At 39.3% G+C, this 25,376-nt stretch overlaps 4 protein-coding genes across 4 annotated transcripts; 1 reads left to right on the forward strand and 3 right to left on the reverse strand.

Annotated features, from left to right (window-relative positions):
* Window positions 1-4,958: 4,958 nt before the first annotated feature.
* Window positions 4,959-9,199, forward strand: epdl2 (ependymin-like 2). The gene is made up of 6 exons (XM_072661684.1): window positions 4,959-5,037; window positions 6,617-6,651; window positions 6,777-6,911; window positions 7,149-7,335; window positions 7,935-8,022; window positions 8,972-9,199. Exons 1-6 carry the CDS (start codon window positions 4,962-4,964, stop codon window positions 9,096-9,098), a joined length of 648 nt encoding a protein of 215 aa, XP_072517785.1. The 5' UTR covers window positions 4,959-4,961; the 3' UTR covers window positions 9,099-9,199.
* Window positions 9,200-9,210: 11 nt separating this feature from the next.
* Window positions 9,211-14,203, reverse strand: otub1a (OTU deubiquitinase, ubiquitin aldehyde binding 1a). The gene is made up of 7 exons (XM_072661683.1): window positions 14,116-14,203; window positions 12,659-12,720; window positions 12,470-12,568; window positions 12,194-12,312; window positions 10,945-11,029; window positions 10,479-10,673; window positions 9,211-9,761 (listed from the first exon to the last, which is right to left on the reverse strand). The coding sequence occupies exons 1-7, from the start codon at window positions 14,165-14,167 to the stop codon at window positions 9,564-9,566; spliced, it is 810 nt and encodes a 269-aa protein (XP_072517784.1). The 5' UTR covers window positions 14,168-14,203; the 3' UTR covers window positions 9,211-9,563.
* Window positions 14,204-14,464: 261 nt separating this feature from the next.
* Window positions 14,465-16,565, reverse strand: cox8a (cytochrome c oxidase subunit 8A). The gene is made up of 2 exons (XM_072662030.1): window positions 16,364-16,565; window positions 14,465-14,830 (listed from the first exon to the last, which is right to left on the reverse strand). The coding sequence occupies exons 1-2, from the start codon at window positions 16,481-16,483 to the stop codon at window positions 14,735-14,737; spliced, it is 216 nt and encodes a 71-aa protein (XP_072518131.1). The 5' UTR covers window positions 16,484-16,565; the 3' UTR covers window positions 14,465-14,734.
* Window positions 16,566-17,668: 1,103 nt separating this feature from the next.
* Window positions 17,669-24,740, reverse strand: slc22a6l (solute carrier family 22 member 6, like). Its single transcript, XM_072661840.1, has 11 exons — window positions 24,499-24,740; window positions 23,342-23,841; window positions 23,026-23,129; window positions 21,492-21,646; window positions 20,992-21,160; window positions 20,378-20,501; window positions 20,175-20,290; window positions 19,127-19,341; window positions 18,805-18,913; window positions 18,324-18,527; window positions 17,669-18,103 (listed from the first exon to the last, which is right to left on the reverse strand). Exons 2-11 carry the CDS (start codon window positions 23,738-23,740, stop codon window positions 18,016-18,018), a joined length of 1,683 nt encoding a protein of 560 aa, XP_072517941.1. The 5' UTR covers window positions 23,741-23,841; window positions 24,499-24,740; the 3' UTR covers window positions 17,669-18,015.
* Between the last annotated feature and the right edge of the window lie 636 nt (window positions 24,741-25,376).

The raw sequence follows: 25,376 nt of genomic DNA on the forward strand, positions 1-25,376 counted from the left end.
TATTCAGTTGGCCACCTCCACCAGTATACAATACATGAATGATGAATGATCACCTCCTTTAGTATCAGCATCATATTGGTTTTACACTGAAAACAGTCATTTGAGACACTCCAGTGATACTCCATACAAATAAAAGGCCAGAAAAAAGGTCTTTGGAGCAATGCCACAGTAGAACCAGTTTTGATTCCCTAATCAACTCTTTAATGAAATACATTTGCATAATGAAGAACCTTTTTAAAGAACGTAATGAAAAGATTTTGTGCCAAATACAAGTTTTCCCCTTCTAAACCTTACATTATGTGGAGGTTCTGTAAACTTCAAAAACGCCTTCCATTTGCAACGCAAACATGGTCCTGTAATTAAGCAAAAGTGGTACTTACAAAAATTAACCTGTCTAGCGGCTTCATTTCTATGAGTGTACCACTGACCAACCAGCCTCAACAGTCTTTCTCGAATCATGAACTTTGTCCAGAAGATATATCTCCATGTTATTTCTGTGTGTTTCATGGAAGCAGATGAGGAATGTGTCAGGGGGCTCAGTGGGAGTGTGGTGGAGGGAGTGTGTGAAATGCATCAAGAACATCTAAAGGCTGAGATGTGTCCCTGATGAGGCACTGCGTCCATCCATCAAACCATAACCAGAGGTCATCTCAACAGAACTCGCTCCTGCTGGCCAAGACCTATCTATTATGCCTTGTTAGCATGTGAAGTATTTACATGTAGTGTAAATCGTGGTTCAAAGCACAAAGGGCTGGAATTTCTGCCATGACTATGAAATGACCTTAGATGGAAAGAAGATAGCCCACTTCATGGTCATGAGTTGATGGTCATGAGTTTGTGATGGTTGCCATTTAAACCACTAGATGGCAATGATCACTCCAGTGCTGTTTTCCTATTGGTAGATGCCAAGTTTGGAGGAATTACTTTCACCTGGACATTTACAACCATAAAGTTGCCTGATGGTGGGAAAAGGAAAACACATACAAATGAGTGAAACAACCACAGATGCAAAATGAGGCTCAGAGTAAAGAACACAAATTCTGCTTCAGTCGATTCCACAGTGACACAGTCTCAGGCTCATCTCTTCAGAATTGCTAATAGCTGGAAACCATAGGCCGGATGCACAGAAGCTTTCATTTACATTTACGCCATTTGGCAGACGCTCTTATCCAGAGCAACTTACAAAAGTGCTTTGCTATTTACCCAAGAAAAACCTTAGCTAGTTAGAATAGATTAATAGTTCAAAGATACCTCTAAGCTTTAGACATTACTAAGCACAAGTCAATAAGGTGACCATAGTACTCAGTACTAAGTACTATGTTAGTCCTTTACCAGCGTTTTGTGGTGAACCTGACCTAAATCTGTTCCATTTTATTATGTTCCAGGTTAGCATTGTCCCAGGTTAGCATTATTAGTGATTGTACTGTCTTTTGTGCATCCAAACATCAGGGAAACACGTCCAAAGATGTTGGACGTTACTGAGTGTAACATTGATTTTAATGAGACACAAATAGATAGAAGTTCTAATAAGCTGTTCAATACTACTGTTTTTATTACTGCTAATGTACGGTGCGGCCATCTTAGATTTTGTACCCAGGGTTGGTGAGGCTCGTCTGACTTTCCGAGTAGAAAATCAGACTGAAATTTCCTACTTAGAACTCCCAGTTCTAAGTAGTTCAACATCCCAGTTAAACTGGAATGTAGCATAAACATTCAACAAATGTCAGTAAACAAAAGCTAGAAGTAAAGTTGAAGGAAACGGCTAACAGGAAAAAATCCTTCTTGGAAAATTTGAGAACTGTGGCATGATGTAAGAAAGCCATTATTTTCCTTATGAAGACACTAACAGTACTCTAAGAACACTGGGCCTTATTCACCAACGGTTCTTAAGAAATTCATTCTTAAAACCTATTATCTAATCTACTATCTTTTTTTTTCTTTTCTTGAGTATTAAGTTAAGAAAATATAGACCATATCCTGGTTCCAAAGACTCCCAGCTTGTAACCCCCTACTGCCTTTGCTTGACACATTTGTTCCTCTGTACATTTGACATGCTCAAGAAAAGTGACCTACTAAAATAACCAATACACAGTAGTATGGTAATAGCATTTGGCATGTTGATAAAATGTGTATATTTTACATTGGGGGAAATGGTTGTTCATATATTTGATGATCAGGATATTTATTCAACATTCACAGTGATATCTATGAGGGCCTGATTCTGTAAAAGTAATAGTAACATCAGTAATTGGTCCATGTGGGGCTTTTTATAATACAGTGATGAAAACTGTATTGATCTTGGTGCGTCTGCTTTCATATTACATGCATTCATCTGTGTGAAGATCAGAGAGATCAGACCAGTAGACACAGCGAGGACAGCAGTAGAAAACGATGCTTCCTGTTCAGGGGACCCAGCTAAAGTGTCTCTCCACTGGCCACTTTCCAAGTGTACATTTTGAAAGCAGTAGATATAATAGATCACTTCTAAATGCTAAATCACTTTATTTACCTCATCAGGGACTAGGGCAAAGTTATTCTTTTGAGTGGAATCATCTTTCTTAGGTTCAGTGCACTTAAAGCAGTAAAAAAGTGTGTGGGTTTAAAACTTAGCCGGGCCAATAGCAGGCCACTGGAGAAGGATGGGCCGAAATAGGCAGCATAAATCCTGAACTTTGGCTGCAGTTAAAAGTTGTGGTGATAGTTCAACTCGTATACTCATAGTAACTTTTATTACTGTGAGGAAAATACAGAGAGACTGTATGTTTAAGCATAGGCAATTGACCTACAGATGGCTCTTTAATGGTCCAGTCATTATATACAAATGTTTTGCACATGTTGAATCTCGGTTCCTCCCGCAGTGTGTTCCACAGAGTGAACTATATCTTTCACATCCCTGATTTCAGATGGAAAGCTTTAATACCAAACCTTTATTTCCTTGGTCTGTTCTAAGACAGAATTAAGGTGTCTGACTTGCACAGCCTTAGTGTACATGGGCTGGTAAAGTTAAGGAAGCAGAATTAAACACTACAATTAAAGCTCTAAGTTTTATGTCATTACAGAACCACTGTAACCATACAACCATACAGTGTCACTATACTTTATTATTCAGTTACAGTAGCAGTCAATTACCCCCCCCCCCCCAGTCAATTACTGTGAATAATAAGTTAGAAGATAAATGGATCTCCACAAGGCATAAAGTTAAACGTAAAACATCTTTTTCAATATTTTAACCACAATTGCTGTTTTTGTTGTACAATTTCACAGTAAATAAAAAAGGAAAGGCCTTCAGAAAAATTTAGTAGACTCTGGGGTTGTAGTGCACTGTTCTACTATCCATTGACACATGCACAAATATGACCTTCATGAAAGAGTCCTCAGAATAACACCTTTCCTGAATACTCACCACAAATCTCACTGTCAGAACGTCTACACAAAGCTGATGCATTTAGGAAACAAGCCCTGACAAAGCCCCAATGTGATGATGTTAAAACATCACTTTTTTGCCCATAATGAGCAAAGGTATGTTTGGAAGAAAAGGTTGCCGAATGTCATGAAAGGAATACCTCTTCAACTGTTAAACATAGAGGTGGATCTACCATGTCTTGGGCATGTGTTGCAGCCAGTAGCACAGATAACTGTTTACTGCTAGAATGGAGAATAGATTCAATAGAAAACCAGCAAATTTTGGAAGCAAACATCACACTATGTGTAAACAAAGCTGAAGACGTAAAAGAGGATGGCTTCTTCAGCAGGATAATAACTTAACACATCTCAAAATTCCCCATGGACTACCTCAGCAAGCACAAGCTGAAGGTTTTGCCATGGCCCTCATATTCCCCTGACCTAAACATCATCAAAAATCTGTGGATAGACCTCAAAAGAGCAGAGAATGCTAGACTGCCCAAGAATTTCAAAGAACTAAAAGTCTTTTGCAGGGAAGTATGGGTGAAAATCCCAACAAGAATTAATAGTATAAGACTTTTTAGCTGGACACAGAAAAATAATTTACAGGCTTTGATACTTGCCAATACTTGTGATACTTGATACTTGTTTAGTATTTATTCATGCAAGGTGCCCAAACATTTGCTTTGTGTCCTTTTAGTTTTTGTACTGTAAAAGCAACTGCAAAAGCAATCTTGCTAATCTTGCCTTCTGCAATCAGGTCATATTTTATTTGCTTATCTATTTACAGCAACATAACCTTTAACCAGCCTTTGCATGCCACTGTATTAATCTTATGTAGTCAGTCAGTGAATTAGCAGACTTTTTTCAGTAACCTATGAAACTTGTATGTCAGTTATATAGTGTGAGTAAGCAGTTCAAGAAGGCATCCACATTCAGGACATTAGGATGTAATGGGTTAATGATATCAGAAGCAATAAAGTCAGCACCACATGGTTGTAAACACTCATATGACCAGCACTTGCAGTTGAACTTTCACAATGCATCAATCAACAACACTGTCACAGTCATGTGACTCACCGGATTGGTCACTCCAGTTCAGACTTTATCTGGTGCCATCTGTAATTCCTTGTACGCACCTGCCAGTAACAAACACTGAGAGATGCACACACACAGATAGGGTACGGAAAAAAACAAATACACAAACAGACTGAGACATGCTTCCACATGAAACCAGAAATCAGAAAGTCCGTACAAACACCATGCCTCTGCATGACTTCATGTTCGAGATAAGTTTGGGAAGACGTGTGTGGTCATTCCAGCAGCTTCTTTATCATGAGTTGTTTACATGCATTCGGATATAAATAAACTCAAAGTTAATAATAAGCTAAACTGTCAGGTTGTACTAAAATGGCCAGTGTGTGGGACAAGAGGGAAAATGTGGAGAGTGCTGGACTGGAGCTGACCTGTAAAGTATAAAACACTGTTGATGTTAGGTGTAGAGTCATTAACCTGCTGCTGCTGCACTTTGTCCATTCTGCTGGATCTCTCTTGGAAGCATGCAGGCCCTTTTGCTGCTCACGGTCAGCCTGAGTGTGCTGTTCAGTGTCCTCGCTCAGACACCGCACCCCTGCAGTAAGTCCAACAAGACCACACTCTCGTCTGTCTTTGCTTTGACTTTAATGCAGCCCAATTTAGGCTTTAGCTTAAAATGAATGCATGAGCACAGTGAAAACTGAGCAGTAATGGTCAGTCTGAACAGATCATTTACAGCTGGTTCTCAAGATTGAAGATGCGGAATATGTTCATTCTATCTCAACCCCCTGATAAAACCCTGTAATTCTGTGCAAACAGATGTACTACCAGTGACCTATTTAACTAGGGCCTGGCTGATGAAACTTCACAACCAATGATCATCACTGGAAATATTGATAATAGCATCTAAAATAATTTATTATGGTCAGACTCCAATTAAAAAGACTCAAATAGGTTTAGTTAAACAGTGGATTATTTTTGGTTGTCAAATTTGTTAAACAGCACAAATTCAATATCCATATTGTCGCTGGCCAAACGAAAACTATATATCTCCAAAAGGCTGACTTTATAGGAGAAGGCAAAGATATTCTGAACTCTGCATGGAAGTGAATGTAAATTGGGATTTTATTCCAAGTAATTTGGAGCTTTTCTATTGGTCTATTCATTTAGAATTAATTACACAGTGTACAGAGCAGCTACAGGGCTCAACCCATGGAGAAAACTAAAAACTTGCAAAAATAGAGATACATGTTTTTCTGTGGAGAGTCTTTCATAGTGAAATAAATCGTATGGACAGAAGTATTGGGACATCAAACATTTTTTAATCAAGTGTTTGAAAAAAGAGTCTGTCCTGCTTTTGTTGAGTAATTTGTCCCCAACTAAAAGACTGCATTCAGTGAAAAGAGTGTTAGTGAGGTCAGGATGTACCTCATTCCCAAAGAAATGGATGGAGCACCATAATTTCAGAGAAATGATTCACAGTTCCACTTTATATCCCTCTAGCCCACGCCTGGTATGGTGCCACTGGGTTTATGTTTAACTGCTCCAGAGAATCCTGTTTTATTGGCAAAACGTCGTACAAGGACTAAACATTTGCATTTGCATATCTGTGTCAGCAATGAGTTTGTAAGTAAACTCATTGTGGTAAGTTGTGGTAAGTAAAGTAGCTGAGAGCATTCATTAGGAGGGGTGTCCTATTTTTAAACTTATAGTGTAGAATCTGTGACCTCGTCCCCAAACATTATTTCTTGATGACTGGTGGATGTGGAGCAAGAGGGCAGGGCAAAATTATAGTATTGTAAATAGTATTGCTTGACATATTTTTCCCCACCCACTGGTGCATGATGACTTAGCCAAAAATCATAATATATTATTAAGATGGTCATAACATTTTGGTGTAAGACTAACAAAAGTCTTTAAAAACTTTTTGTACAAATGGATTGAAAACATAAAAGAAGGACATAAACATAAAAAGGAAATAAATTTAGATGCAGTCCTTTGGCAAAAGGTATTATGATAATCAATCAATATATTTTCATTTGATATTTTAACAATAAAGGTGACTGTGAAAGGTGTGCACGCTGATTGGTTTTAAGCGTTTTCATTTTTAAGGGACGTTACAAATGAACTCCTGCCAGTTTCTTCATAACTGTCTCTTGTTCCTCTCCTCTATGTGCAGAGGCTCCACCATACCTTGAGGGAAAACTGGTTGTGGTAAGTCACTGGGCCTGTCTTGTAGGGACTAGTATGTGGGAGACATCATTGATGGCACATCTAGTTAACTTGCTAACTGTGGTGTCAGTGAGATGTGCTCTCCTGAACATCTTTTTCTCACACAGTTGTTCCCTGAGGGACATACAACAGTGTTTGAGCAGTTTGCCTATGACGCAGTGGAACAGAGGATTCGTGTAGTCGCATCTGGAAAGGAAAGCACTCACAATGTGTTTGTGGACAGACTTATGTTCTTCAGAGAGGTACTAAAACTACTAAGAAATGAACCAATCCATGCTCCACCCACTAATGTGTTCATTTGTAGCAACTGTTGCCAGATTTTCGAATGGTTTCAGATTTTGTTTGCATTACATATTGCATCGTGATGAGTTTTCAAGTTAAATGCTATACTTTCCAACTGGTCTATGTTGGATGTGATGTTGTGGCTAATCCAAACTCATGCACTCCTTAACTCCTAGCATGCACTCTGTTTCTTTCAGAGGTTTTACTACGACATCAATTACCACAACCAAAGCTGTGTTAAGACGCCTTTCAGTGCTGACTTCGTTCCCATTGAAATTCCTGTTGATGCCCACCACAAAGCACAGTTTGTACTTGGCAGTCTCTCTGCTCCCGCACAGGGCCTACTGGTCAACGACTGGGTTGGATCAGTCCCTAAGATGAAAGGTAGAGCATTTCGTAGAGGTTTTGTGGGGTTTTCCTGGTATGCAGCGGTCTGTACCTACCAAAAGTGGTCATGGGCACCTAGGGCTTATTGATGCAATCCATGGAGGCCACACCTCACAACTTACAGGACTTAAAGGATCTCCTGCTAACGTCTTGGTGTCAAATACCACAGGATACCTTTTGAGGTCTTGTTGCCTCAAATGGTCAGATCTGTTGTGGTGGTACAAGGGGGACCTACTTAGTATTAAACAGCTGGTGCTAATGTTATGGTTGATCAGCGTAAGTCTTAGTATTTAAACAAATACTGAGAAAACGTTTAGTTGATCCTAAAGTTCACTAAGATTATTAAGGTATTGTAGGCAGGTGGATCAGAATGCCACCCCTCTAAAGAAATTGTGCATACTAACATGCAGAAGTGTATCTCTGTAGAGGATGTGCATGTATCACTGAACTTTATGACCACCTCACCACTACCTTTGAATTTGAAGTTTGACCACTGCATACTACCCACCTCTGCAAATCACATGTAGGATCCACAAATCAGTTATCAGCACTGTGTTCACACTTACCTCTATTGTACCCTCCTGTCTCTTTTCCAGCAAACTACTCCATGAGCTTCACAGAGTTTGGTTGCATTCCCATAACCACCCTATACAACGTTGAGAAAATGGGACACTTCCTGTCAAGGTTGGTGTTCTAAAGCTCCCAAGTCGTTGTAAATTGTCTTGAGTCACAAAACACATGCAGGAAACAGTTCCCTATGTTGCCATTTCATTTACAACAGAGGAATCGTGTGATGAAGGGCCAAGAGCTTTAATATGATTAGCCCAGGGATTATATAGCAGACAGAGACACAGAAAGGAAATATTTCAGTTTATAGGGCTGTTAGCCATCTTGAGCTGATTTTTAAACCAAGAGCTTGAGCCAGGATTAATGGACAGAGACGCATCATACAGTATTTCATACAAATTTCAGAGCTTTGCTTCTCCCTACTTGTAAACAGTAAATGACTTTGTACTTTGAGTCTTTAATGGATTACATGTGTTCGAGGTGGATCTCAATTAGTGGGTTAAACTTGTATTAGAACCAAATGCAAACATTACCTTGTCCACAGATTTTTCATTGCTTTTCCCATAGACCACCAACTGCTCCACTTATTAGTTGTGGCATCACTGAATTAAACCTGATCGTGTTAATGAAAGACTTGAGTTCATGGATCATGCTCCAGCTTGCAGTCCTAAAGAATGGTTTGGTAAACACTGCCATACGACTGTTGTCAACACATAACTAATTAATTTAATGGAGCTGTTATTGTGACGTTGAGTCAAATGGCCATTGTTTAGAGTTCAGTAATGACGTTGTGGAGAACAGTACGTACCTAATGATTGAATGCAGTATTCATCCAACCCTTCTACTGTCTTAAAAAATAATGATTGAAGTCTAAACCATGATAGTTAATCTGAGCCTAGATCTCCAGGTTTAGATAGTCTCCATAAAGAGATGGCCTTTGGACACAATACAGAAGGCAGTGTATGAGACAAACACATTCATAACAGCACACCCCACTAGTTAATATTACCAATGATTCTCTATATTGTTTTTCCTTTCACAATAACTCCTTCATTTCTCTGCCTAGCTTTTTTGACATAGTCATCGGGCTGGAGAATCCAGACATCTTCATCCCTCCATCATTTTGTACCTCTGCAAAGCTGGAGCAGCGGAAGGATGGGAAAGTGGTAGACTTCTTCACATCTCTTCTTTGAAATGCTCAGCAAATGTAATCATGCACCCATTGTATCCAAATTCACCTTGAAAAATCACAATGTAACCTTACTCAGGTTTTTGTGGCTTTACAAATTAAATGACAAGACCATGTTGGAAAAAAATGCCTACTGCCAACTGTTTATTCTCACGCTCAAACATCATAATGAACACAACTTCTATAATAAAACAGCATTTAACCAAGAGAAAAAAAACCCACTGACTGATAACCATGAGAGTACTGATTAAGAGAAGGGTTTGGAGTTATACAAAAAAGGGAACTGTACAATGTCCAGTGTCTGAAGTCGCAGAATCTGCCGACTCTGTCTTTGCGGTGCTGAGAAGAGAGATGGCAAGATCGAGTGCTGGGCTTCCAAATTCACGTTTCACAGCATTGAAGTCAAGTCAAACAACAGCCACAGCACTTCGATCTAGGAAAGGCTTGGCGAGCTACTGATCCTGAGCAGCTACTTGTACAGGATGTCGTAGTGGCCTGGCCGGTAGAGCAGGAACACCTTGGGGTCTCCATTCTCAGGGAAGATGTGATGGTTGACTGTTCCTCCCTCCCCTCGGTCCATGTACTCCACAAGGATACATACGTTCAGTGCCTGAGCAAGAGCTATGATGTGGATGTGGTCACTCTCTTTAGACATGGGCTCCACCTCCTGGTCAACAGAGAGGAAGACACCCTGATGTTAGCATTGCTCATTTACTGGAGAACATCACTTGCAGGCATAAAAAAGTAACAGTAATAAAAAAAATATATAAAATTAAAATATATATATATATATATATATATATATATATATATATATATATATATATATATATTCCCTCAAACTACATGCCTGAATCATGCCTCACACTTGACTTAAACCTAGTCAGTAGACTTACTCTACCTTTCAGTTGTGTCAGGAACATTGTTTTTACGAACTAGTGGGCAGAGGTGGGAGTAAGTAACAGGTCTATAAAAATCTCAAGTCTTGACCTTCAAGTCTCAAGCAAGTCCCAAGTTATTGTTTGTAAAAGTTCAAGCAAGTCCCTGCTATAAGTCAAGCTAGTGTCAAGTCATAGAAATCTATGATGCTCCAACATCAGTTTCCACATTTTAATTTGTTAAAAGATAGTGGTCATGTAGAGCTTTCTAATACCCTCAGAAAGGTGGTCATATATGTAGATGAGTCTGGGAAGGGGTTTAAGTCTTCTAAAATGTCATTACGGGACCTACAAGCAGACCCCACCTCTGATGTCAAAGTACAGCATCTACCATCAGAAAGATACCACATTACACATTACATTACAACAAAACTTTAACTTAACAAATCTACATCAGTGAAAGTAATCTTCCACTAGAACTCTTGATGCAGTGCTAGTTCCCCTACCTGCTGGCAGAACTCCCGTACAGTGCGGCCACCCTCTATAAAGTGCTGGAAGAAGTCCTCCTCTCTCTGCAGGAAGCCGGAGGTCACCAGCCGCAGATACACCACCAAGTAGTCGGAGACGCTCTGCTCGTTAAAGGAACTGAGCAGCTCACCTACAGACGGCTGCTTATCACACACCTCAATCAGGTCCATGAACTAATAGTAGGCAGGGAGAGAGGGGACAGATTTTGTATGAGACTGTATCACATTCCACACTTATTCCTCAGAGCATAAGAGAGTGAACCAGGATCTAAAATAACTTGCCATATGAAGTCTCAAGTTGTCTCTGAGAAAATGAGGGCCAGTCATTCAGACCCAGTTTAGTTTCTCAGATGACAGCTTAAAACCAAGTCACAGCAGTAAATACACCTGAACGTTCAATATTCTTTGCATGACTGACACATTATTAAGAATATGGTTCACTTACCGTATTGTGAAAATCTTCAATGGTAAATTCTGTGAAACCTTGACCCACTAAGTCCAGTTTACTCTTGGCAGCAATGGCTTTGAACCTGTAGACAATAGTCAAGGAAATGACTTGCATTCAGTTGTTGTTTAGTTAAGGTAATGACATGTTAATTAGAAGAACTCCAGATACTGTATAGGTTTGTGCAGTTCCATCAGCAGCTCATCTGATTTACTTTAATGAAGGACTGATTAGATAAACTTCGAACTGGGTGGTAAGTGTAAATACTGAGCTTCCTTAACCATTTGGAAATGGTTAAGCAGTTATGCACTCACATCAAATCACAATGGACCCTTTTCACACTCCAATGCTGTTAAGAGGAAATAGCAACAGAGCAGGTAAAATCACTTTCAGTTAGCCTGTTTCTACATGGCAGCAGAGCGCTTTACATGTCTCAAGGACCTTCCTCACGTTTCAAGCAGTAATTTTGACCAATTTATATTAAAGAAATCTTAAAATATATTACTTTAGACTATTTTAATATACATCAATCATCAAATTCTGCCTCAGATTAGAATTGCATTCAAGTTTTTTAATTGAGATAAAAATTAGGATGGCTCGATTCTGACTCTATTCACCAGTATCCAAATATTCTCCAGACCTACTTGGTAATACTAACGAATTAACTTATCACGAGGTGGCAGAGACCCGAGACTTGAGTCATGGTCAGATGCTAAAGATACTTTTTACATCTTCATTGATGTTTTCCTCTGTATCCTAGCTGCTAACATCGGTTTCAAACCATGTGGGTGCTTGCACAGTGCCTCTAAGCAGCACATATCCATGATTAGCACCACACAACAGAACACTGGCATTTATGCGAAAATTGGAACCCTCTACCTTTTGGATTGCCTGGATCCACTTAGATCTCAGCACATGCTTAAGAAGACATATATGAAAACCCAGGTATGGTTGTTTTTGTTTAAGGTGTTGTGCCACTGAGGAGCAAAACGCCTTAAACTTAAACGCCTTGGACTGCATGGTTTGTTTCGTTTTAACCAGCAAGTGTAAAAGTAAATGACCTGCTAACAAAAACAATAGAAGTAAGAACCTGGAAATGTGAAAAGCGTCCATGTTTTTGTTCTCTTTATTTTGGTGTTATAAAAACATGTTTACTGCCCAGATACACAGCTTTCTCATAAGCCATCAAGCCATTTTTACATTGTACTGTATATGGAGACAACAGCTCATTTGTGCCTCCTGTGATTACCTGTGCAGTTCCTTGCTGTCATCCAGCAAAGACTCCAAGTAAGAGAACCCAAAGGCTCTGTAGAAGCAGTTTCCATCTGGCCGCGTCTTTCGTATAAATGTGTAATTCTTTTGCAAATCCTGTTAATAAAATGTAGTATGTTTACCTTTTGCATTTCTCTCATATAAACATACAATCTAGTTTTGGATAACCATTTATTGGTCAGTAATGTTTCCATAATATTGTTTGCCTATCAAGATAACAGAATGCTAGATTCCACTTGCATGCTACTCTTACCCTTATCTTTTGCTGATAAATGGTGTCATCTTCAGCATACTCTTTCTTAAGTACAGCTAGGTCCTGTTGGTCTGATACAAGGGCGATACTCGTAGCAATCTGGAATTAAGAAGTAACCAGAGTCAAATATCTCTGATTTAGCAATGCAGCTATAAAAACAATGGATGCTAGTCAGAGAACAGATATTACCTCCTGCTGAATTCGATCTTGTTGTGCAATTATAGCTTCATCATATGCAAGACAATTCAATCCTGTCAACACAAAAAATGTTGAGTCTATCAGTCCTTCAGCTTATGTTTAGAAACAAAGGACCAGCAATATCATTTGAGAATCCATTACATTTCAATTTTAAAACCTTGTAAATAAGTAATGGCATGACCAACTCTATTCCTGCAGCACAGTCAGGTGATTTTCCTACTCAGATGCACGTACTAAACCTGGCAACTAATAGAGCTTAACTATGTGTGTTTGAGCCAGTAAATAACCAAATGTGTTGGACTCGAGCCATTCAGGACTAGAGTTCAACACAGTTGAACTGCTGTAAATATTTCACCAAAAGAATAGAGGCTTGTTATGTCTGCAAATCTCTTATAGCAAACCTGTACATTTAAACTGATTTAAACCAGTGCAATATTGTAAACAGAGCATGTATAATGTGTGTATATTTACAGTATATGTTAATGTGTAAATGTTTAGTGTTTATATTTTGTAAATGTAATTTTTTGTACTACTGTGAGAAACGAAGTACACAATTCTTTTACTCACATTTACACCTGTGTAATGTGACATGACAATAAAAGTGATTTCATTTATTATTTAGCTTATTAGATAAGTGTATCATTACAGATGATGTCGAGAGGAGCCTCGTGCGTCCAGGTAAAGACGTCAGAAAAGGAAAACACTAACATTGAGGAAACCATGTATTAAACTAAGGAAATGGTCTATAAAAATTCTTCTTTCTATCTTGGTTCTTAGGGGCTCCGTCCAAAAGTGCCCAGTAAAGAAACCCGACCATGAAAATCATATGACCTGTTCATCGAGTCTGTGAGATCTGCAGATGAAGAGTTTACGGAGAGATGCAGTTCAGCGATTAGCAGCTATAAAGGATGATGGAGGTAAAGACGCGAAAAGGTTGGTTTTAAAAAGCAACTTAAAATCTTACAATACAACCTCTCGATACATAAGTGGAGCCCATCCTCACTTCGTTGCAGCTAAATGAAAGTACTCCTCATTAAGTTAACCTAGCTAGTTAGCTACAGGCTAGCTAGATAAAGGGAGTTTGCAAGTCCGCAACAAATCAATGCCAACCGGATCAGAAACAACAAAAACAAAAAAACTCAGCGTGATGTTTTAACCTTAAAAATTGTAAAACAATGCTATATAACCAACAGGATGTTTTATAATAAGACTCGGAGTTTAACTAGGGCTAAAACAGTTTGTGAATTAGATTAGAGCCGCTGCTGAAACATTAGCTAGCAGCTAACGTTAGCCGTTATCGTCTTAGCCGGCTAGCTTCACCGTCGTCCGCTGCCTTTCTCGGCTTTTTGCATACGATTACAATAAAAGATACACCACATTATAGGATTTCTTTTATAGCCCAAGTTCAAACATATAAACTCAATTAACTCTGATCAAATATCTCTCACCATCAACTTCTTTCTGAGCCATCCCCTCTTGTTGTTGTTCTTCCTCCGCCATGTTGCCTGTAATAGTTTCCGGTCATGTGATCGCGAAGAAAGGCGATTCCGGTCTGCACAGCCTTCATTTTCAGAAACCTTACGGGTTTTATAAATATTTAAATACAGCTGTACTCGCTGATACCGCAGGTTTAAGCAAGTTATTAAATCCCAATCGCAAAAAAAAATAATAATAATAATAATAATAATCATACAGGGTTACACTATCTGCAGCGTGCTCCAGTAGCCTAACTGAAGCTGCTAATAAGACACAGCTTTCTGCATCAGTGGCCAGGCTCAAAAGACAAGATACTGACAATTTCGGTTTAAATAACAGTTTATTTTAAGTATGTAACAACATCCATAAGGAGAGAATCACCCAACAAGTAAGTAATTTATGAAGTCCATCAATTAATTAAGCTCAACATATTGGAGTGGCTGGAAGAAGGTAAACGGTCTCATGATGTTGGTTGAAGGGTGGCTCAGGATGTTTTTCTTGTTATTCTTAACCCATCTTCAACAAGAGACAATGGTCCCCAATGGTAAAGGATGTAGAGGTGCTCTGTCTTTGGGCCAGGACATCACAGGATTATGCTTTCTTTTTGTAGTTCTCCAGGTTGGCCAGCACCCATCCAGATGGAGCCAGGATGGCAAAGGAAAACATAGCAAGGCCAATTGCTGTCTCCTGCATAAACAGATACAATAATTAAACCGGACATTTCCATGAACCCATTTTTATGTACATTAATTCAACAGTTCCTTCACAGCCATCAAGAAACAGCTTGATAAGTTCTGAAGGATGTCAGAAATGTCTAAAATGACAGATCATGCAAACCATGCATGGAGCAAAGTTAGCAAAAATAATTTCTAATAAACTAAATTCCCCAAAGAGTTTTGGGCAAATAAAATGAATTATGATCGCAGTTTCACCCAGAAATCTTGTCAGTGACTGAGAATATGAACTGCCAGATTTAATTAGTGAAATGGCCAAATAAATAAGATTTCTAAAGAAAACGGCACCAAATCCACCTGGTTGGGTACTGAAGTACAAACAAAGTATAAACAATCAAATGTAATTTTACATCAAATCTAAACTGCCCAAAAATGTTACCCGTTTTAAGAACAGGCGTTATCTGCCAGCACAGATCCGGCTCTCCTATGTTATTGTGCTATTGTACATTACCTATAAATAAGTGTAGTTCGTCTTAACCTTCACCTAAACTAAAAGGCCTCTCTGGAAGCTCAGCCATCTTAACTACTGACATACGATTCAGAGGTCCTTTAAATACCAGGATTCAGAAAGACGGGCCTGGTCTGTATAACAGACTGTTAGATGTAATATTTGAAGACCGTCATATCATCAACTATATAACGCTACAGTTTCCAGCGATCTGAAGGAATATGGGTGTTGACAACATGGCGATATGTTAATCGGTAAAGTGACAATTTTACTCAGAGTACATTAAGGATATTACTACTACTTGAACAGACTTACTGGTAAAACTGATGATCGTCTTGTATCAGTAGCATTTTAGGCCAAAACAGAGCAGCACGTTTTAGTAAAGAGTCTCGCGCTGCATTTTGCTGCACTGTTGTTCTAAAAGCAGCACTACAGACCATTTGCTTACGAAAATTATTCAACTTTAACACAATTTGTAGTTACTGTTATACAAGTCAAGCGTGAGAAAGCTTATTTATAGCGATGATCAGTCACAGATAAACGGCTGTGGACAATCGTCTCTTTCAATTATGGTGCATTTCTATTGGTCCATTCATCATGACATTCCGACACAGTGTAAAGAGCTGCCAGATTAACATTAAGTCAAAGTAAAAATGGAGATAAGGGTTTTTTGGCTGACAGTTACTATTTATAAAACGTTGGTACTGGCTAATATTGTGAAATTGTTGCGTGACCTTTAAACTGAGCGCGGCTAACCGGCTAGGCTACATCTGCTAATGGTCCTAGCGATGCGTCCCATCTCACAGCCGAGTAAATGCGTGGCTTTTTTAATTACACTGATCGAAGACTCCATTAAACTGTGCTGAACCACTAATATAAGCATAAGGATGGTATTAACGCGCCCGGTTACCTACACGCGTTTTCAGCTGAAGGTTAGCTGTAATCCTGCTGGTCTATCTGCGCTGTGTGCGGGCGACAGGCCGAGGAGCGAACGCTCAGGGTCAAACACACACACACACACTCCTCCACAGAACTCACCAGCGGGCCCAGCTCGTCCTTAGCCGGCTTCGTGACCAGGTTTGATCGCTGGGTGATGTTTGATCCCCGCAGAGCCGGAGCTGTGCGAATTCGCGCGATTCCCCGCAGGAGTCCAGACATTTTGCTGCTTCTGAAGCGAGTTGAGTAAGAATCTGCCTACAGGAAAGAGCTTTGAACAGGACGAGAGAGGCAAGTGCTTCTGGGAACGAGGTGAGTCCAAGGGATTGTGGGAGTTGTAGTCGTTGACGGAGTACGGAGTTTAGCGTGGGAAGGTGCTTTAGCTTTTATTTCACATTAGCTTTTAATCATTGTGAATACATGACGTTTCCTTACTTTTATTTTTAAGTAGTTATATGTTTATATGTATACATTATTAATGAAATGACAGATTTATTTACAAATGTACAGATTTTTTTAAACTTTTTTTTTTTTCAAACAGAAAATTAGCATGTGTTACAGTTTGCTCAGTTCCTTTCAAGGATTTACATTACATTTACATTTATGGCATTTAGTAGACGCTCTTATCCTTATCCTTCGCTATTTACTTAAGAATAACCTCAGCTACTTTGAATGGACTAAAATTCAAAGATGCCTCTAAGCTTAAACATTACTAAACACAAGTCAATATGGAGACCATAATACTCTACTATTCGCCCAAGTACTCTCTGAAGAGGTGGGTCTTCAGTCTGCGTTTGAAGACAGTGAGCAACTCTGCTGTTTGGACACCCAGGGGAAATTAGTCCACCACTTCGGTGCCAGGACTGTAAAAAGTCTGGACTCTTGTCTTCTGTGGATTTTTAAGGGATGGTGGGTCGAGCCGTTCTTGAAGCTTGAAGGGCTCTAAGTGCAGATCGGCTTTTGATCATTGCCATCAAGTACTGAGGGGCTGGTCCGATCTTGGTTTTGTAGGCCAGGGTCAGGGTTTTGAATCTGATGCGGGCAGTTTCAGGATGCCAGTGAAGGATTCAAGATGAAATGAAAGTGTGGATTAAAGACACGTCTTTTTAAAAATAAAATGTTTGAATAATCAAACATTTGCATTCAAAAATATAGTCTGAAAGTCTAAATATAATCTACAAGTCTGAAAAATAGCATAATCATTACATTTGGTTGTTTCTCATTTCTCACTATGCATAATTTATATTAAATATTTATAATATATAACATGTATACACTATTATATTAAACTACACTGTTATGATAGTAGAGAATAACAGAAAACGCAACTCAGATAAGAATAAACTTTATAAAGCTTTATTTGTTTGTTTTATATTATTTACAAAATAAAACATTTCCACATGTAAAAAGCTCAGTTCCATAAAGTTATAATGATTTTCTATTTTTTATATATGATCATTTTTTCTAGTTTATTTGACACATAATATTATTTTACTATCAATAAGTCATTTCATCAATATTCCAGTGTGAAAAACAATACTTTGGTAATCCAGTTAAGATGGCATCAGTTTCATACTGAGGTAACTGTTTGACAAAGACCTCACACTCTCAGCCTTTCAATATTACCAAGAGAAAGCCTACAGTGCAAACCCTGTTTAACATCTCTACTGTGCTGCTGCACTATCGCTGCACAGTGTATTGCAGCTTGACTGGTGCTCCACAGGCAGGCCGCTCACTGTGGACTAAGGTACGTCTCAAGCAGATTCTTTCAGTGGACTGTTGCTGGAGTCTTTCAAGGCCACTTCCTCCTTCTCAAAAGACTGTTTTCTTCTTCTGAACCCTCTGTTTTGATAGAAAAGACACAATACACAAGTCAAACATTATGATGCAGCCTGGTATATATATATAATATTTTATTTTTTAAAGGGCCTACAGATTTATTTTCTATTTGAAACAACAGTAGGTTCACACCCTTTCCCAACCATCAAATTCGCCTTCACATAATGCAACAGCTGCAAGTGACTCTATGGAATATACAAATTCAGTTCTTTTGCAGACTCACCTGTCCTCTGCATCCTGGATAGTATCTGGCAGGGGAGATGCTAGTGTCTCAGGGAGGAAGTAAGCAAATATTCCGCTCAGAATGGGAGCTCCTCCATAGATGAAACCAGGCAGCCATGCCACACTCTCCCCCAGCAGGAGCACCATTGGAGCCACCATGGCTCCCAGGCGAGCCATCATCGACACCCATCCCATGCCATTCTGCCTGTTAGATTCAAATGAATGCAGGGTTGTGATTTGAGCAGAATCTTCCCTTAACCTGCAAGGGCCAGTATATGACCCTGATCTTTTCATAAATACATGGTAAATACATCTGGTCATTTATAGGAATGTCTTTACCACTATAGCCAGTATGTACTATTCTTGATTATTAATAATTAGTGACTTTGCTTTTTTTTATTTAACTGTTCTTTTATATAAAAAACAAGTACATTTAAGATTTGTAAAAAGAAGGTAATATCAATGATGAACAGGAGAATTACCGGACCACTGTGGGGTATAGTTCCCCTGAGTAAAGGTAGCAGCAGTTGAAGGAGGCAGCCAGGCAGCCCTTTCCAATCACTGCTAGAGAGGTACGCAATGTTTGCTGCTCTGCACATGCACAATAAGAACATGCATCAGCATCACAACAGAGCCTCCTCATGCATATAGATGTTATAGAAATGAGAACAAGAAGTGGAATTATACAAGAAGGCAGAACTTGTTATTTAGGATGCAATTAGTAATACAAATATGCTCCAATACAATGCCATTACAGATCCTGGAATAGTGATGACAGTAGCATGACCAAGCTATTGTCCTTACCATAGGGTACCAGTAGATTGATGAGGATGGTAATTCCAGCAAGTATGAGCGCTAAACACTGGGATAACCGCCGCCCTATTGTGCTCATAGCTACTGTAACAATGACTTTGGCTGGAATATCCACAGCTCCAAAGATCACCTGGATTAAATATATGTTCACTCCAAATTTCTGTAAGTCCATGGAAAGACCATAGTAGGCGAAGCTTGTGGAGAACCTGGAGAAAACACATTGTGAATCCATAGGAAAGTTAGTAGTCTGGCATACACTATGGACAAATGGACACATGTATTGGGACACACCTGTTAATAAATCAATTCAGGCATTTATTTCAGTGCCACATGTGTATAATATAAAGCACCTTGCCATGCAGTCTTCATAAACATTAGAGAAAGAATGGGTGGTTCTAAAGATCTCACTGCATTCCAGCGTAAGGATGCCTCCTTACAAAACTGCAGAAGTCAGTTCATTATTTTTTTCTTTCCTAGATAATCCACCATCAACTGTGAGTGGTAATATAGAAAGTGGAAGCGTTCAGAAACCACAGCAACTCAGCCACAAACTTGCAGACCACGGGGTCGCCGAGTGCTGAGGAGCAGAGTGCAGAAAAGTTGCCAACGCTCAGCTGACTCAATAACTGCAGAGTTCTAAACGTCCTCTAGCATTAACATCAGCACAGAAATATATAATATTGCCTGGGAGCTTCATAGCATGGGGTTTCCATCTCTTCCTCTCTACACTGAGTGCAGTAAAAGCACTCCTTATTACTTCAGTGTTAATGGATGGGCTAAACTGCTGTTAGGCAATTATGTAATACTGTGTTTATGGTTATGAGCTCACAGCCATGGTGAATTTAAAACAAACTGCATTCGTGCAGTTTCAATATATGGACTGTATGAATTAGGAAATGGTGTGTGAAAGATGCATTTCAAACTCTAACAATGTTTAATAAATAGCTATAGAGCTATAGAGCCTTTAAATGAATAGAGCTAAAGAGCTATAGATCCTTTAAATGAATAAATCTACAATATAAAGTCTACGCCAACTGACCAGACTACACTGAGGCAGATAGTAATGGTTCTCATTGTGCGGGTACGCAGCAGGTCCAGTACACTGTGAGTGCTCTGCGAGCAAGCCATCTCCTTCTTCATGGACTGCTGCAGAGTCTGCACACAAGGCACACACTAATGGTTATAAGAATTTTTAGATTATTAAAAAAAAGCCATGACCCTTTTGGCTGTCATCATCATCACCTCTAAATCGATTTTGTCTCCTTCTTCCCGGCGGCCATTGAAGCGAGCCACAGCCTTGAGATTTTTGACAGCCTGCTCAGGCTTCTTGTTTAGGACAAGCCACCGTGCCGACTCCAAGAACCACCTGCATAAATGTGAATGTACATTTAAGGGCGCTGTCTTGCATGTACTGCTTTATACTGTGATGTTATGGGATTTAAAACCAGTAAAGGTTCCTAAATGGTTCAGGAAGATTTTTTTTAAACTGTAAAAATGTATAGTGTACTGTAAAGCGTAATTACATCAAATAATGCTTTATGTGTAAACTACTAATCTGTCCCTCTCTCACAACAGGCCACTATAAATGGCTATATTTGTCCGATTACAGAATGATGAATGACTTTAGAAGTATATCTGGCCTTATATCGCTGCCTGAATAACTCAGCACGTCAATCAGGCTAACCTTTATTTAGTAAAAAAATAGCCCAATAGCCTTTAAGCTTATAAAGGCAAAATAATACGTTAAATAAGAATGCGTTGGTTTTGTAACAAAGCTATCATATTATAATAAAGCTAAGGGTACTGTTCCCTAAAGAACTAATTGGACCTTTTTTGGGGGAAACAGTGCTACTAACCATGAGTAGAGGAAGGATACATAGAAAGGCAGAGAGACAGCCAGTGTGAGCCAGCGCCAGTCTCTGATGTTGTAAGCCACTGCTGCTAAGATCAGCTGCCCTGTAGTGTAGCAGTAGCCTGTACCTGTGCCCACTACTGTTCGTACATGAGTGGGGATCCACTCCACAACTATAAAAGGTGCAGAGAGAAGAACAGAGATGGGTGCCACCGTACCTACATTACCAGTCAAAAGTTTGAACATGCTCTTTTTACTAGTTTACATATTTTAGAGTAATTGTGAAGATTTATGTGCTATGAATTTTTTTTTATGTGTTGCAACTTTAACAACTGCATTTTCCCTCCTGGGATCAATAAAGTATTTCTGATTCTGATTCTGATTTCCACCGTTTGTTAATTATTCAGCCAAGACATGTTTAATGCATAGACATGGTGGAATCTGTAGTTGTATAAAACATGCTTATAGGAATTGGATCTTCATGTTTCTGCCATGGGTACTCACTGAGGGAGAAGCTGTTGAGGATGATGCCAGACAGAGCCATTCCGCAGAAGAAGCGAAACAGGCAGAAAAGGGAGAAGGAGGTGGCAAAGGCAGCACATGTCCCCCACACTGCCATCATCAAGTTAGAGATCAGAAGCAAAACACGCCGGCCAAACCTGAGGCAGAGACAACATTCTGTATTTTAGCCACACTGCCATACTTTGTTATGGGTGATATGCAGAAAGGTGACAATGGAAAAAGGAACTGTGAAAGCAGTGGAAAGAGGAAGGTGGTCAAAAAAGTGAATGTAATCTTGCCACAAAATTAAATGTTTATTTAAAATGCTTTTACTTCTACTCACTTATAATCATGTGGTAAGGAACCCCATTTTAGCATATGCCTCCTCTGATACATGTGAAGTCAGCTATCGCCTGCCTCCAATGCAGCATCACTAGGCAGCCAACAAGCTCAGAGGAAAGTGCCAGATCCTCAGCTCTGCTACTTCAGCTAAGAGATGCCTGTGCTGGCCAACATCACACTAAGAGTGATGTGGGGAAAGAGCGCCCTCTACCCACCCAGAGACACAATGGTCAATTGTGCTCTCTCAGGCTTCTCACTTGGACTACTTTCCTTTCCTTGAGCTTTATTATTTTGTTTTTGATTTTGTATGCCTGAAAATGTTGTAAAAATAATGTAAAAATAACACTACTTTTATTGAAGTAAATGTGTAATTTTGATAGAATGTCAATATCCGTTATGTTAAGTCTGCATCTACCAACAATGATACAGATGCCAATGTAGTATCAATTTATTAGCTTTTCTTAACATGTTAGTATAATAGCCCAATTTTGTCTGTCTTTTATGAGAACAATAACTACATCAACGTTTCAAAATGTTGTTGAAAGTGTTAGTTTTAATATGCTGATAAGATATACATCATTTCACTATGCACCCACCACTGTCAATTATTGTCATTCACTAGTTACAGTATGATTCCCATTATTTCCTGCTATATGGCCTACAAATGTTCAGTTCCAATTCTCTCATTTAACCTATGACAAATCCAGCCCAGTTTTGTGTCTGACCTTGCTAGAACCTGCTCAAGACTCTTTACAAACCACGAGAGGCTTATCTTTTTTCTTAAATGGATCTTTTGATTATCTTTTTTTTTCAGCAGTTAGATAAGATATAATATATTAAGACTAAAGAAATCAGCAAAAATATAATAAATTAGGATTAAAAAAATCAGCCCAAACTCTACAGTCAGCATGGGATCTAGAATAAGTCAGTTTCAACAGACTTTGTTATCTCAACATATAATTCAATTGTTGATGAAATAAACTGAACAATATTTTAGCGCATTTCTTTCACAAATTTTCATTTGTGCCTATAAATAAATAAATAAAAAGTAGATTCAATTAAACATTCATTTATGTTGAAATGTTTCTAAATTGTTATTTGAACAACTCTGTTTTTAACAGTCTGGTTAAATAACACCCTTAGCCAAGATCTCAACTGACTGTCATTTTTCACAAGACAATGATTATACAGATACCTGTCGGACAGTCCCCCGAAAACCACTGCGCCCACAAGCACCCCTGCCATGTAAATAGTTTGTCCCATCTGCTTCAGAGATCTCAAGTCACAAACCAGATCCCACTGTGAGAGAAGGACACAGAAAGCATCACTTTATGCTTTAATTACATGTGTATTTTTAAGTGCCAACAGATCTTACAGAACAGTAATTTCTCTTTTACGTAAAAGAACCACTAAAATATCCATTCAAGCTAAATGCACTAAATTTCTTATATTATTTTTCAACAGTGCACAGCTAACATAACCATAAAGCCCAAGCCTTCTCTCTCTACTACCTCCGTAATGATGGTTGAGGTCATCTCAGTCATGTTGTATGTCCATCCATCCACACATCCCTGGATCTCTGGTTCTTGCTCCTCCAACTCCCAGTTCAGCTCCTCAGAGCTACTGTTTGAGCTCAGCAAGTGCCACTGTGGCTCTGCATAGCGCTTACAGCGGTCAGGCTTGCCGTACTTGTCCAGCGGCACACTGATGAGCAGTTTCTCCTCCGGGCCCAACGCTGGGCCAGATAGGTTAGCTTGGGCAGCACAGTGGTGAGGAGGCACAGCAGCCACAAAGTTCTGCAGCAGATTGTGGCTGGCCATCATGAGGATGGGAAGGGAGAGCAAGGTGACATGGACAATCTGAAAACGGCCAGTGCTGCCCACCTGATCCAGCAGGTCCGCGAACCCCATGGCTCACAAAAACGGCAGGAGTGCCACCAAATCCTGCTATTGCTTTATGATAGACTGATTGTGAAGTTTGGAGTTCTGTCTCAAGAGGTGTTCTTGAAGTTCTGTGAAGATACAGAGATCAAGCTTATCGGACAAAATGTTAGACAAGTCAAAGTAGGACTAGGCAATATGACAATATGTATCACAGTATGTCACAATATGCTTTTCTGAGTGTATTGTGAAAACTAGAACGTGGACCAACTGCATGTTTTACTAAAAAGAGTGTTTGAGAGCATAAGTCTGGGTTATCTAAATTTGGTGCGGTTTTAGAAAGTCTATCTGAAATGGGCAATTTTTTTTTTATTTCAACGTGTTAGACTTCAGATAATATATGTCAAATGTCAAATCACTCAGGTTTACTTACCAAATAAAAATCATTTTCACTGTAAACAACAGAACACAACAGGACAGAGGTTGATTTAAAGTGTTTGTTCAGATTTAGACTGATCAGGATTGTTGCTTGTTTCATTTAAAAGAACATACCTGACCTGAACCCACCAATCTAAAATACCACACAACTATTGATAGGCTAAACCAATACATACACAATTCTACTGATTTTTATACACTTTTGAATACATCACAACTCCTTTTGGAATTTGTATTGCACACAATTGCCCATCTCAGACTATAAACCTCTTAATGAAAATAATTAGAAATATCACACACACACAAGGTCTTGATTAACCCGTCATGATAATAAAGTGCATTAGGATTACATTGCCTGGGCTTCTTTTCTGCTGATGAGTTTCCAAAACTGGTGGCAAAGCCTAAAGTTCCAAAGCTTGGAGTGATCCTTTCGTTGAATAAGAAAATGCAAATTTTCTCCAGCAGCGCAAACACCAAAAGGTTTCCTCAATTAATTGTAGGTCATAGCAGAACAGACGAGAATGTAAACCAGTGAGGCATGTTCGTGCTGGCAGATTGTAAAAGGCTGCATAATCAGATCTGAAATTCCTTCGGCTTTTCTGAGCAAATAAATACAAAATTCTTCAACACTGGATCAAAAACACTGCTGCTAAACCTCTTGTGGTCATAGCAACCTTTTCCACAGCACAGGCGAATGGAGGTTCTGTTTGTTGAGGTGGCGTGAAGAAGCAGAAGGGTTGTAGTGAGTGGAATCCTTGAAGTAACTTGTAGTCTGCAGTGACTGTGCTTCTGGGCAGTGTTCTTGAGAACTGCTCCTGGGGACTCTGAGGGATGGGGTAGAAATCCAGTGTGTGTGTGTGTGTGTGTGTGTGTTTGTGTGTGTGTGTGTGTGTGTGTGTGTGTGTGTGTGTGTGTGTGTGTGTGTGTGTGTGTGTGTAACACATGGAAAGACAGAATGTTATGGACATTATGGACAAATGATGTTCAAGATAATTACTGACTAGGCTTGGTGACTGAGTGGGACAAAGGTGAAATGCTGATTTTTCATAGACACCGACATTTGATAGGAATGGAAAGATAACATGCTGGTAGAAGAGTAACTTGCAACCCTAAACCACACTTCTTCAAAGCACCCTCCCACCACCACCACCACCAGCAGCAGCAGGACTTACTATCAAAGTCCACACAGCCCCACCCCCAACACACACTCCTACCCCTCCCCCTACAC

The sequence above is a fragment of the Salminus brasiliensis genome, chromosome 18 (assembly GCF_030463535.1).
Source record: "Salminus brasiliensis chromosome 18, fSalBra1.hap2, whole genome shotgun sequence".
Lineage (NCBI taxonomy): Eukaryota > Metazoa > Chordata > Actinopteri > Characiformes > Bryconidae > Salminus > Salminus brasiliensis.

Bases quoted from the DNA above. Each gene is read 5' to 3' on its own strand.
- cox8a (XM_072662030.1), bottom strand. From the start codon at position 16,483: ATGTCTGGACTCCTGCGGGGAATCGCGCGAATTCGCACAGCTCCGGCT. The intron at 14,831-16,363 runs GTGAGTTCTGTG...CTGTTTATGCAG, and splicing joins AGGACGAGCTGGGCCCGCTG to GAGACAGCAATTGGCCTTGC.
- epdl2 (XM_072661684.1), top strand. From the start codon at position 4,962: ATGCAGGCCCTTTTGCTGCTCACGGTCAGCCTGAGTGTGCTGTTCAGT. The intron at 5,038-6,616 runs GTAAGTCCAACA...CTCTATGTGCAG, and splicing joins TCAGACACCGCACCCCTGCA to AGGCTCCACCATACCTTGAG. The intron at 6,652-6,776 runs GTAAGTCACTGG...TTTCTCACACAG, and splicing joins TTGAGGGAAAACTGGTTGTG to TTGTTCCCTGAGGGACATAC.
- slc22a6l (XM_072661840.1), bottom strand. From the start codon at position 23,740: ATGGGGTTCGCGGACCTGCTGGATCAGGTGGGCAGCACTGGCCGTTTT. The intron at 23,130-23,341 runs GTAGTAGAGAGA...CTTCTCTCACAG, and splicing joins CCTCAACCATCATTACGGAG to TGGGATCTGGTTTGTGACTT. The intron at 18,104-18,323 runs GTGAGTCTGCAA...CTATCAAAACAG, and splicing joins ATCCAGGATGCAGAGGACAG to AGGGTTCAGAAGAAGAAAAC.
- otub1a (XM_072661683.1), bottom strand. From the start codon at position 14,167: ATGGCGGAGGAAGAACAACAACAAGAGGGGATGGCTCAGAAAGAAGTT. The intron at 12,569-12,658 runs GTAATATCTGTT...TCTTAATTCCAG, and splicing joins AAGATCGAATTCAGCAGGAG to ATTGCTACGAGTATCGCCCT. The intron at 9,762-10,478 runs GTAGGGGAACTA...TCTGTTGACCAG, and splicing joins TACGGGAGTTCTGCCAGCAG to GAGGTGGAGCCCATGTCTAA.